This window comes from Pseudorca crassidens, chromosome 6 (genome assembly GCF_039906515.1).
Source record: "Pseudorca crassidens isolate mPseCra1 chromosome 6, mPseCra1.hap1, whole genome shotgun sequence".
NCBI lineage: Eukaryota > Metazoa > Chordata > Mammalia > Artiodactyla > Delphinidae > Pseudorca > Pseudorca crassidens.
In genome coordinates, this window is record NC_090301.1 from 87,780,045 (window position 1) to 87,793,456 (window position 13,412).

The window sequence follows — 13,412 nt, forward strand, 5'->3', positions numbered from 1 at the left end:
GGAAGATTTTTAATCACAGTCTTAATTTCAGTGCTTGTGATTGGTCTGTTTATATTTTCTCTTTATTCTGGTTCAGTCTTGGAAGGTTGTGCTTTTCTAAGGATTTGTCCATTTTCCCCAAGTTTTCCATTTTTTTGGCATGTAGTTGCTTGTAGTAATCTCTCATGATCCTTTGTATTTCTGCAGTGTCACTTGTTACTTCTCCTTTTTCATTTCTAATTCTATTGATTTGAGTCTTCTCCCTTCTTTTCTTAGTGAGTCTGGTTAATGGTTTTTCAATTTTGTTTATGTTTTCAAAGAACCAGCTTATAGCTTTATTGATCTTTGATATTGTGTTATTCATTTATTTTTCAATTCTTTTTGATCTGATCTCTTTCCTTCTGCTAACTTTGGAATTTTTTGTTCTTCCTTCTCTAATTGCTTTAGGTGTAAGCTTAGGTATTTTATTTGAGATGTTTCTTGTTTCTTGAGGTAGGATTGTATTGCTATAAACTTCCCTCTTAAAACTGCTTTTGCTGCATCCAATAGGTTCTGGGTTGTCGAGTTTTCATTGTCATTTTTTTCTAGATATTTTTTAATTTGCTCTTTGATTTCCTTTGTGATCTCTTCGTTATTTTGTAGCGTATTGTTTAGCCTCCATGTGTTTGTACTTTTTACAGATTTTTTGCTGTAATTGATATCTAGTCTCATAGCGCTGTGGTCAGAAAAGATACTTGATACAATTTCAATATTCTTAAATTTAGTAAGGCCTGATTTGTGACCCAAGATATGTTCTATCCTGGAGAATGTTCCATGAGCACTTGAGAAGAAAGTGTATTCTGTTGTTTTTGGATGGAATATCCTATAAATATCAATTAAGTGCATTTTGTTCAATGTATCATTTAAAGCTTGTGCTTCCTTATTTATTTTCATTTTGGATGTTCTGTCCATTGGTGAGAGTGGGGTGTTAAAGTCTTCTACTATAATTGTATTACTGTCGACTTCCTCTTTTATGGTTGTTAGCATTTGCCTTATATATTGCAGTGCTCCTATTTTGGGTGCATAAATATTTACAATTGTTATATCTTCTTCTTGGATTGATCTCTTGATCATTATGTAGTATCCTTCTTTGTCTCTTGTAGTAGTCTTTATTTTAAAATCTGTTTTGTCTGATATGAGAATTGCTACTCCAGCTTTCTTTTGATTTCCATTTGTTTGGAATATCTTTTTCCATCCCCTCACTTTCAGTCTGTATGTGTCCCTAGGTCTGAAGTAGACAGCAAATATACAGGTCTTCTTTTTGTATCCATTTAGCCAGTCTGTGTCTTTTGGTTGGGCATTTAATTCATTTACATTTAAGGTAGTTATCGATATATATGTTCCTATTACCATTTTCTTAATTGTTTTTGGTTTGTTATTGTAGCTCTTTTCCTTCTCTTGTGTTTCATTCCTAGAGAAGTTCCTTCAGCATTTGCTGTAAAGCTGGTTTGGTGGTGCTGAACTCTCTCAGCTTTTGCTTGTCTGTAAAGGTTTTAATTTCTCCATCAAATCTGAATGAGATCCTTGCTGGGTAGAGTAATCCTGGTTGTAGTATTTTCCCTTTCATCACTTTAAATATGTCCTGCCACTCCCTTCTGGCTTGCAGAGTTTCTGCTGAAATATCAGCTGTTAACCTTATCGGGATTCCTTTGTATGTTACTTGGTTTTTTGTTGTTGTTGCTGCTTTTAATATTTTCCTTTGTATTTAATTTTTGATAGTTTGATTACTATGTGTCTGGTGTGTTTCTCCTTGGATTCATCCTGTATGGGACTCTCTGTGATTCCTGGACTTGTTGGACTATATCCTTTCCCATATTAGGGAAGTTTTCAAATAAAATGTCTTCAAATATTTTCTCAGTCCCTTTCTTTTGCTCTTCTTTTTCTGTGACCCCTATAATTCAAATGTTGGTGCATTCAGTGTTGTCCCAGAGGTCTGTGAGACTGTCCTCAATTCTTTTCATTCTTTTTTCTTTATTCTGCTCTGCAGTAGTTATTTCCACTATTTTGTCATCCAGGTCACTTTTCCGTTTTTCTGCCTCAGTTATTCTGCTATTGATTCCTTCTAGAGAATTTTTAATTTCATTTATCGTGTTGTTCGTCATTGTTTGTTTGTTCTTTAGTTCTTCTAGGTCCTTGTTAAACATTTTTTTTTTCTCCATTGTATTTCCAGGTTTTTGGATCATCTTTACTATCACTATTCTGAATTCTTTTTCAGTTAGACTGTGTATTTCCTCTTTGTTTGTTCTGCTGGGTTTTTACCTTGCTCCTTCATCTGCAGTGTGTTTCTCTGTCTTCTCATTTCACTTCACTTACTGTATTTGGTATTTCCCTTTCGCAGGCTGCAGGTTCATAGTTCCCATTGCTTTTGGTGTCTGCTGCCAGTGGCTAAGGGTGTTTCAGTGGGTTGTGTAGGCTTCCTGGTGGAGTGGACTGGTACCTCTGTTCTGGTGGATGAGGCTGAATCTTGTCTTTCTGGTGGGCAGGACCGTGCCCGGTGGTGTGTTTTGGGGTTTCTGTGACCTTATTATGATTTTAGGCAGGCTCTATGCTGTGGGTGGGGTTGTGTTCCTGTCTTTCTAGTTGTTTGGCATAGAGTGTCCAGCACTGTAGCTTGCTGGTCATTGAGTGGATCTGAGTCTTAGCATTGAGATGCAGATCTCTGGGACAGCTTTTGCTGTTTGATATTATGTGGAGCTGGGAGGTCTCTGGTGGATCAATGTCCTGACCTTGGCTCTCCCACCTCAGAGACACAGGTGTGACACCTGCCTGGAGCACGAAGACCCTGTTCAGCTGCATGGCTCAAAAGAAAAGGGAGATGAAAGAAAGAAAGTTATTAAAATAAAAATAAATAAATAAAATTATTGAAAATTTTAAAAATTAAGAAGTAATTAAAAAAAAGAAAGAAAGAAGAGAGCAACCAAACCAAAAAACAAATCCACCAATGATAACAAGTGCTAAAAACTATACTAAAAACAAAACCCAAAAAGACAGACAGACAGAACCCGAGGACAAATGGTAAAAGCAAAGCTATACAGACAAAATCACACAAAGAAGCATACACATACACACTCACAAAAAGAAAAACGAAAAAACAAATATATATATTAAAAGAAAAGGAAGAGAGCAACCAAATCAATAAACAAATTTACCAATAATTATAAAGTCTAAATACTAAACTAAGATAAACATAAAACCAGAAACAATTAGATGAAGAAAGCAAACCCCATGTCTACTGTTGCTCCCAAAATCCACTAGCTCAATTTTGGGATGATTCGTTGTCTATTCAGGTATTCCAGAGATGCAGGCAGGGTACATCAAGTTGATTATGGTGATTTAATCCTCTGCACCTGAGGCTGCTGGCAGAGATTTCTCTTCTTTGTTCACACAGCTCCTGGGCTTCAGCTTTAGATTTGGCCCCGCCTCTGCATGTAGGTTGCCTGAGGGCGTCTCTTCTTCGCTCACACATGACGGGGTTAAAGGAGCAGCTGATTCGGAGGCTCTGGCTCACTCAGGCTGGGGGAGGGAGGGGTACGGATGCAGAGCGAGCCTGCAGTGGCAGAGGCCAGCCTGACATAGCACCAGCCTGAGGCGCGCCACGCGTTCTCCCAGGGAAGTTGTCTCTGGATCATGGAACCGTGGCAGTGGTGGGCTGCACAGGGTCCTGGGAGTGGAGGTGTGGCTAGTAACCTGTGCTTGCACACAGGCTTCTTGGTGGCTGCAGTAGCAGCCTGAGCATCTCAAGCCAGTCTCTGTGGTCCACGCTGATAGCCGCGGCTCACGCCGGTCTCTGAAGCTCCTTTAAGAGGTGCCCTTAATCCCCTCGCCTAACGCACCAGGAAACAAAGAGGGAAGAAAAAGTCTCTTGCCTCTTCGGCTGCTCCAGACCTTTTCCTGAACACACTTCCCGCTAGCTGTGGCGCACTAGTCCCCTTCAGGCTGTGTTCACGCTGCCAACCCCAGTCCTCTCCCTGCGCTCCAACCGAAGCCCGTGCCTCAACTCCCAGCCTTGACCGTCCCGGCGGGTGAGCAGACAAGCCTCTCGGGCTGGTGAGTGCTGGTCGGCACTGATCTTCTGTGCAGGAATCTCTCCACTTTGCCCTCCACACCCCTGTTGCTGTGCTCTCCTCCGTGGCTCCGAAGCTTCCCCCCCCCCACCCCCAGTCTCCACCAGTGAAGGGGCTTCCTAGTGTGTGGAAACCTTTCCTCCTTCACAGCTCCCTCCCACTGGTGCAGGTCCCATCCTTAGTCTTTTGTCTCTGTTTTTTCTTTTGCTCTACCCAGGTACATGGGGAGTTTCTTGCCTTTTTGGAGGTCTGAGGTCTTCTGCCAGCATTCAGTAGGTGTTCTGTAGGAGTTGTTCCACATGTAGATGTATTTCGGATGTATTTGTGGGGAAGAAGTTGATCTCCACATTTTAGTCGTCTGCCATCCTGAAGGTCTCTCAGTGCTAGCTGTGATCTTCTTCCTTAGGGATGTAAGCGAAACTTCCTGCACATTCTCATAAGCTTCTTGTTTTAATTACAGTGTATAATATTGTGTTTCATACAATAGGAAGACATATAAAATAAGATTAGTTTGGCAATCTCAGAAGTGTAGCTTGAAGCATTAAATAGGATAAATGGAAAATACACATAGACATAACATATTTAGCTTCTGATTCAAGGAACTCAATCCAGTGTATGTATTTTAAAATAATCACCTTGAAATACTGAAAATTCACTTATTTTAATCCTATAACCAATGCTTTTAGAAACAGACCCTGAAATGGAGTATCAAGGTGAAAAATAAATAGGTGGGTTGTAGCAAGCTATTTTTAACTGCTATTTCCTAGAGGGATAATATAAAACTGTCCTCAAAATTGCAACTATGCAAACTCCCTTTAAAGGTTGGAGCTTGCTTAGCAAGCTGATAACATAGGCTCATTAGGTAAATCCCCTTAAGTATGTCTCACTCCTGAAAAAAAAAAGTTGTTTTGAATCATGATGGTTTTGTGTATGTGTCTATATACATGTGCATATATGTTGAGGATGGGTGGTTTGCATATTTTCCCAAGGGACTTTCTTCTGGGATTTTCTCAAGGCATTATTCTGTATCTATGGCTCAATGCAGGTGAACATTTGGGCATTCATAGAAAAGAAATCAACTGTCAAATATATAGTTTTCAACCTTAACTGTATTCTCATTGCTGTTAGAAAGAAATCCTTTCACAGATTTCTAGTTGACTTCCTTTTCAATTTTCTACTCATTCTCAATCTTTACTACTCTTTCCAAGTCTACCTTCTTCAAATTACGAAAACTAATCTTGCTTTTCAGTTCTTTGAGGAATCACAACCAGGTAAGGATACCTTAACCTTCTCCCCTACCAGCTAATGATTTATCTGTCTCATTTTTCTATCCTTTCTTCCTCAGGGCAAGTGCTCCTACTGTTGTTTAGGTTTTACTTCCAGCCCTGTGAGTTCTTGGGAAACTGCTGCACTTGCCTATCCTTTTGGAGCCTCCAATCTCTCTTCCTTCAGTGGCACCTTTCCCTCAGCCTACAAGTCTACCCTATCTTATTAGAATTTATCATACTTGAACTTGGTCACTGGTGACCCCCTTCCTCAATCCATTCTTAAAATTTTTCATGATTTTAGTGCATCCTCTTTCCCCTTGACCTTATTCTCTTGTATCTCTGACTAAACTTTCTGTCTCCTCTGTCTCCTTGCCTGACCTACTCTTACTTTGCTGCCTTTCTCTCCCTGTCTCTGTCTCTGTCTTTCCCTCTTCCCCCACCTCACTTTAATTTCATCGAAATCTATTCCTATGCTTTTCACTGTCTTCTTCTTTTTTTTTTTTTTTTTTTTTTTTTGCGGTATGCGGGCCTCTCACTGTTGTGGCCTCTCCCGTTGCAGAGCACAGGCTCCGGACACGCAGGCTCAGTGGCCATGGCTCACGGGCCCAGCCGCTCTGCGGCATGTGGGATCTTCCCAGACCGGGGGACGAACCCGTGTCCCCTGCATCGGCAGGCGGACTCTCAACCACTGTGCCACGAGGGAAGCCCCTTTTCACTGTCTTCTTACAGCTCCAGTTCTTTTCTGTGTTTTCAGTTTTGATGTTTCTCCTGAATTTCAGACTTGTGTGTTACTGTCTATTGCATATTTATTCTTGGAAGTCTCCCAAGCATCTCATAGTCAGTATATTTCAAAAAAACTGTTGCAAAGTCATACTTTTGAGGTCAGAGATCTGAGTGTAAGATCCTGACATTTAATGAGATGGTAGAAAGATATCTGACTTGTTTCCTTATCAAATAGTCTTGAAACTCCACCTCACCAACACATGTATTCGCACAACTACTCCCTTTCACCCGCATTATTGCAATTACATCCTCGTTGACCTCCCTACTTCTACCTTCACTTCACTGCACTCTATTTTCCACACAGTACCTGGAGTGATCCTTTAAAAAAGAAAGTCAGTTAGATTGTGTCTCTCTACTCAGAACATTCCAATGGTTTCCCGTCTTGATTTTTAGTAAAACTAGAATCTTCATCCGCTAACCTCTACACCATATTCCTTGATTCCCTGACCTCAGTTCTTCCACTTTCACATTTTTTCCAGCCACTCAGACTTCCTTAGTGTTCCTTAAATTTGCTGGGCTCCCTCTTGCCACAGGTTCTTTCTTTTTTAATTAATTTTTATTGGAGTATAGTTGATTTACAGTGTTGTGTTAGTTTCAGGCGTACAGCAAAGTGAATCAGTTATACATATACATATATCCACTATTTTTGTAGATTCTTTTCCCATATAGGCCATTATAGAGTACTGAGTAGAGTTTCCTGCACTATACAGTAGGTCCTTTTAGTTATCTATTTTATATATACTAGTGTATATATGTCAATCCCAGTCTCCCAATTTATCCCCCCCCACTTTCCCCCTTGGTAGCCATAAATTTGTTTTCTACATCTGTGACTCTGTTTTGTAAGTAAGTTCACTTGTACCATTTTTTTAGATTCCACATATGTGATATCATATGATATTTGTTTTTCTCTGTCTGACTGACTTCACTCAGTGTGATAATCTCTAGGTCCCTCCATGTTGTTGCAAATGGCATTATTTCATTCCTTTTTGTTGCTGAGTAATATTCCATTTTATAAATGATGGAGAGGATGTGGAGAAAAGGGAACCCTCCTACATTGGTGGGAATGTAAATTGGTGCAGCCACTATGGAGAACAGTATGGAGTTTCCTTAAAAAACTAAAAATAGAGCTACCATATGATCCAGCAATCCTACTCCTGGGCATATATCCAGAGAAAACCATAATTTGAAAAGATACATGCACCCCAATGTTCATTGCAGCACCAGTTACAATAGCCTGGACATGGAAGCAACCTAAATGGATTGACAGATAAATGGTAAAGAAGATGTGGTACGTATATAAAATGGAATATTGCCAGAGGTTCTTAGCACATGACCTTTTATTCAAATGGATGTCACTCTCACCTTCTATAAGCCTTTATTAAACGTCACATTCTCTGTGACACGTTCTCTGACCACCTTATTTAAAATTGTATGTCCACCCCCTGACCCTGCTCTCCAACCCTTAATCCCCATCTCTCCATAGCGTTTATCTTCTAATATACTTTGCAGTTAACTCGTGTTTATTTTGTTTCTGTTTCTATCCTCCACTGTAACGTAAGCTCTATGATGGCAGGGGATTCTGCTTTGTTTTCCTCACTATTGTATCCTCAGTCCCTAGAACATACTGGAAGCTCAGTGATATTTGTTGAATAAATAAATGAATGAACAAATTAAGATATCGGGTGGAACTGCTTTTTGAACTGCAGAGCACGATAAAAATGCTAATTATTCCTACTATTATTATTCCACTGCCCCCATGACAAGGATCACACACACATTTACACTCACATGTACAATATCTTCTCTTTTTTTTTCCCCATCTCTATGTCTTATCTTGGTTTTGAGACCACATCTAATCAATTTTTGAGGCTATTTACTTGGAGGCATATTTGAGTCTTTCAACTATTTAGTCACTAATTCCTAACTCTTCTATTAGATCATTTGGAGCACAGTCTCCATTTTAGTCCCCACTACTTTACCCCAATCATCTTAAACTTTTCTCTAGACAATTGCAGTAGTCTCCTCACAGGTGACTTTGCAGCTTATTTTAACATAAATACCATTTCTTAAGTAATTGTCCATGGCTTCAAATTATCTACAAAATGCTTCCTGTGGTACTCAAGGTTCTTCATTACTAACCCTGACCTTTTTTTTTTTTTTTTCTTTTGGCTGCATTGGGTCTTTGTTGCTGCACTCGGGCTTTCTCTAGCTGCAGAGATCAGGGGCTACTCTTCGTTCCCATGCGTGGGCTTCTCATTGCAGCGGCTTCTCTTGTTGTGGAGCATGGGGTCTAGGTGTGCGGTCTTCAGTAGTTGTGGCTTGCAGACTCTAGAGTGCAGGTTCAGTAGTTGTGGCACACGGGCTTAGTTGCTCCACAGTATGTGGGATCTTCCTGGACCAGGGCTCTAAACCGTGTCCTCTGCATTGGGAGGCGGATTCTTAACCACTGCGCCACTAGGGAAGTCCCTGACCTATGTTTTTGAGACACTATTTTTCAGCACTATAAATTGTTCTGTTGGCCCTTTTTATTTCTTTATACTTCAACAAATAACTTGTTGATTATTTACTGAGACAGACACTATACAGTGGCATTTAGCAAGGCACCATCTCTTTTCCCCTTTTCTTATAGCAATTGGTTATAGTTTGGGAGGAATGAAGGAAGAGAAAACCTAGCATCTCAAAATCATAGATCCAATGCAGACTAGCTATAGGTACAATGAGCAGTCATTCTGATTTTTCTGGAATAGACTTGGTTTATACTTGTTGCCCCCGTGTAATTATTAATGTCTTCCTTCACCCTCAGAACTCTCCCTGTTTGGTAATAAATCATATAGTCTCTGTCTATAAGCAAAAATAATTTGAATTTTCTCATGTGCTCTTTCCCTACATTAACTACAAAGGTTACATGACTGTCTAAAGCAGAATTTAAGTCCCTTTCCTCTAACACCAGGACATACTTAGAAATATCACACATAATGTTTGGTGGAGAAAAGCCGAGATGGATCTTATCACCTGAATGTCATTTCAACTTTAGTATAAAACATTTGTCTCAAATGCATTTCAATAATTACTGCCTTAACAATTTTTATTACTCTACCTCTTGTCTGAAATGTCCTGTATTTACTCTCCATTTATCCACAGCCTACCCACGTTTAAAATCATGCTTCTATCCCCAGACTTTTCTTTGTATTGGTATCCATCTGTCTCTACCTGTGATCCCTCCTTTTAGCAGTTATTTTCTAAATCACTTATTTGGCAACTTTTGGTATACGATGTACTTTTTTTTTCCTTTGGGATCTGTTGGTGTAAGTAGCCTGACTGCATCTTTCAAGACAAAGACTGAGACTTATACATCTTTGATTCTATAGCACCAACTCTAAGGCCAAATTCAAAGTATGCACAAACAACCTAATGTGAAAAAAAACAACAATAATTATGATAGCAGTGGTAATGAGTGTGGTATTGATGGTGTATAATAAGGTAAAATATATGAATTTTCAGAAAATATCATAGTGTGAGAGTGGGAAGAGTTAATTATAGATGAAAGGTGTGTGTTTGTGTGTGTCTGGATGTGTTTGTGTGTTTGTAAAGTATATTTGTTTTAAGTTATTTTGGGGTCAGGGGAAGAGGTTGAGGGAGAGAAAGGAAAGACATACTGTATCTTATCAAATGATTAAGTGGAAGATGCGCCGCCATTTTGTAGATTGCTAGGGGAAAAAGGCCAATTAAGCTATGGTGTAATTCTTTTGTATCACTTAGAATATGCATTTGGTATATACTGAAAGACATATTTACTGATGGATTTCTTTGACGTTGGATCATTCCTGTATATACATAACAAAGAATGAGTGATATCAAATGTCTAACACTCCTAACACTCTTTCACACTCCGAGGTCATCAATTGTGAGAAACATTTCTATTTCAGACATGTTTTTAAATACTTTTAAAAAAGAAATATTTTGTTGAATGGACTTATAGGGCATAAGTAAGAATACTGCAAAAAACAACATCTGATGAGTTTACTAGGACCTGAGGAAAGGCAACAGATCCTAAATATTCTGAAACAATGGAAGGAAAATAATGGACTTTTTGAATACGATCAAATGTAGAAACCTGAGTTAGAACAAAGCTTTATGGGATTTTACTATCACCCTCACTGTCCAGTAGCAGAAACTGTCAATTGGAAAGTTGTAGTGAAAAATATATTATGATATTGGGTATCTAACAGATGTAAAGGCATGAAGCTCTAGCATAAGGTTGGATAGTTAAGAACTAAATACTAAGAGATGGAGTTTACGTACAAGGTTTAATTTTTATTGCTGATTTTTCATTGTCTTGGAGCAGAGGAGGAAACTAAAATTTTTCTGCTCAAGAGCTTCTGCTTTGGATCAACATCTTCTATAAAACCTGCTTGCTGCGATAGCTCTATGCCTTATCTGATATGAGGAAGCCTCTAGTCCTAAACACAAATAGAATTCTTAACTATTTTCAGGATAGATTGTGTGAGACCACAACAAAGTTAAGTCTATCAGAATTGAGTGCTTGAGCTGAGTGGATAAAAATAAGAAAAATAATCGGTTTAGCTTTGTTGCCGAACAGAAAATGGGGACCACATTCATAGACCTTTTATGCATTGCCTTCTCACATTTCATCTTTGTACTGCTCTTGTGTTCATGTTCAGATCATTCATATTTTATTTTGAAACATTTTCATTTTCAGATCAGCAGTTGTGTGATCCTGGTGAATTTCTTTGCCACGATCATGTGACTTGTGTCTCCCAGAGCTGGCTGTGTGATGGGGACCCAGACTGCCCTGATGATTCAGACGAATCTTTAGACACCTGTGAGTAGAAAGGTTCTCATGCCATTCGGATTTACCTTACCTTTGAAACTAAATGTCAGCTGTTTTCACAGATGACTGCTGTTTCCGTTTATTCTTTTTTTTCCCAAATAGCCTAAAAACTTAAAACCCTTTGTTTGTGTGTCCTTTAAAATGACTACGTGAATGAGAGCATAAAACGCAGTTTTGTCGTGTGAATTAACTTACGAAGGGAAGAAAATGCAAGGTTATTTCAATGTGATTGTGTTACTCCTAGAAAAAAATTGACTTGAAGAGAAAAAAAAGTCCTTGAAAACACAGCACTGAGAGGGAATAAGGTCCTCTCCAATAATTTATCTCACACGTTTTGAGACAGAGGAGCATATAGAAGGAATAATGAACTAATCAAGCTTTAGCTCCCATATTATTTCTATTAATATCTAGGGCACTACACAAATTATTGAACATGTTTTCTCTTGCACCTGAAAGATAGAAACTACATTTATCCATCCATGCAGTGAGGTTCTTTGACTTTATAATATCAGATTCAGAACTCTTAATACACATGAGTCCTAATTATAATTGTACCACTGTGTCTAACTTGGGAGTCCATTAAGGGTTTTGCCCATGTGAAAAATACCACTAAATCAAAATTGTAAATAATAACAGGACGACAGCTAAATCTGCTACACTTTCTTTTAAATACCCACTGTTGTAAGGAGTGTGAAGAGTCCCCTAAATTTTCATATTGATATTTTCTAGCACAGCTAATATCAGTTTTTACTCCCCACGCAAACAGGTATGTCAGCTTCTCAGAATCATCCTCAAAGCAACTACATAGTTCTGTGAAATCAACATGAAAAAAGAAAAATCCACCACTCTTATTGCTTGATATTGTAGAGATAATAATTATTGGTTCCATTTTCCACTTTTATCTACTTGTTTATAAGTCTTATAGATGGAACCAATATAAGTTTTGATGAAAATCATGGTGATAGAAAGCAGAAGCAATGCTTATTCACTTTCTTCATGTTTGCTCGTGTTTTTAAAGTTTCTCGACATATGGGTACTTGAATATTTGCATTAGTTGCCTTTCTTCAATGTGAACAGATCGCTTTTTCGATAGTAAGAGGTTGTAGTTGTTTACTACATTTCTGATTTTCACCAATTTCATCAGTTTCATTCTGAAAACCTTTACGAGACCCCTATAGCATAGCTAAGGTTCTAGGCATGATAAGAGGAAAAAGTATATTAATAAGAAAATACTCTAGTGGATAAGTAAAATCTGATAAATCCATACAAAGGAATATTATTTAACAATAAAAGAAGACTGAAGTACTTATACATGCTACATGAATAAATCTTGAAAATATTATGTGAAGGAAAAGGAGCCAGGCACAAGAGACCACATATTTTATGATTCCATTCATATGAAATATCCCAATAGGCAAATCTATAGAGACAGAAAGTAGATAAGTGGTTGCCAGTGGCCAGTGGGGTGGAGGGGAATGAGGAATGTCTGCTAATGAGTATGGGGTCTCTTTGGAGGTGATGAAGTGTTCTAAAATTAGATTGCAGTGATGGTTGCACAACTCTGTTAATGTATTTAAATACATTGAACTGTGCATATTAAATGGGTGAATTGTATGGTAGGTGAATTATACCTTAACAAAGTTGTTTAAAAATGGAAAATAAGGAGAAGAATCTCAAAATTCTGCATATGGATGCAGATGGTATAGGAATGTGAAAAGACAACAATAATAAAATACCCCGCCCATGAAATACATAAGTAGTTGGACTACATTTCACCTGTATAAGTAGTGGGACTTAACACTGTTTAAGCCTTCCCCTATTTAGGTGCCATAGAAGAGTTTTCTTCTCGTTAGATGCAAGGGATGATCGCCATGGCATAATCGGACTAAAAAGTTAAATTTTTGAGTTTTGGAGTCTTGCATTTTTGCCCTGATCCTACTATCAAATTCCTGTTGGGAAACATGACAGAGACATGAGAGAGATTTGCAGAATCCATACGTAGGAAGGCAGGTTGAAGGAGGAATGCCCTGGAACTTGTACCTGGCACAGTGCAAAAGTGATTGAGAAGAAAAGGCTGTGTGGTCTGTCTAGGCAGGAGTTCCCTTCATGCTTTTGAATAATAGAGAAAAATGATGCTCCCTTTGTACTCAGGAGGGGGATTAGTGGGAGAATCAGGCTGGAGAGGATCTGTGGTACAGAGGAGGCATAAGGACCTTGGTGGTCAAAACTCAAACCCAAAGAGGAAAGAGACCCCAAAGTGAATACCAAAGTGGGTGGATAACAGTATTCCACTCCCCCTCCCGTGCCGGCTCTGTGCTTCTAGGAACGTGGCCGATACCAAGCAGGGCCACGCCAGTCAGCTAGGCTTGTGTTTGCTGGCCAGCATCTGCCCTGATTGATTGAGCTTCTGTTCTTAATGGTCAGTGT

At 38.9% G+C, this 13,412-nt stretch overlaps 1 protein-coding gene across 1 annotated transcript in view; it reads left to right on the forward strand.

Annotated features, from left to right (window-relative positions):
• Positions 1 to 13,412, forward strand: part of LRP1B (LDL receptor related protein 1B) — a 1,616,178-nt gene that overhangs the window by 154,366 nt on the left and 1,448,400 nt on the right. Inside the window, exon 3 of the mRNA XM_067742376.1 lies at positions 10,854 to 10,976. Within this exon, the coding sequence (XP_067598477.1) occupies positions 10,854 to 10,976 (123 nt within the window). The remainder of the gene's footprint in view (positions 1 to 10,853; positions 10,977 to 13,412) is intronic.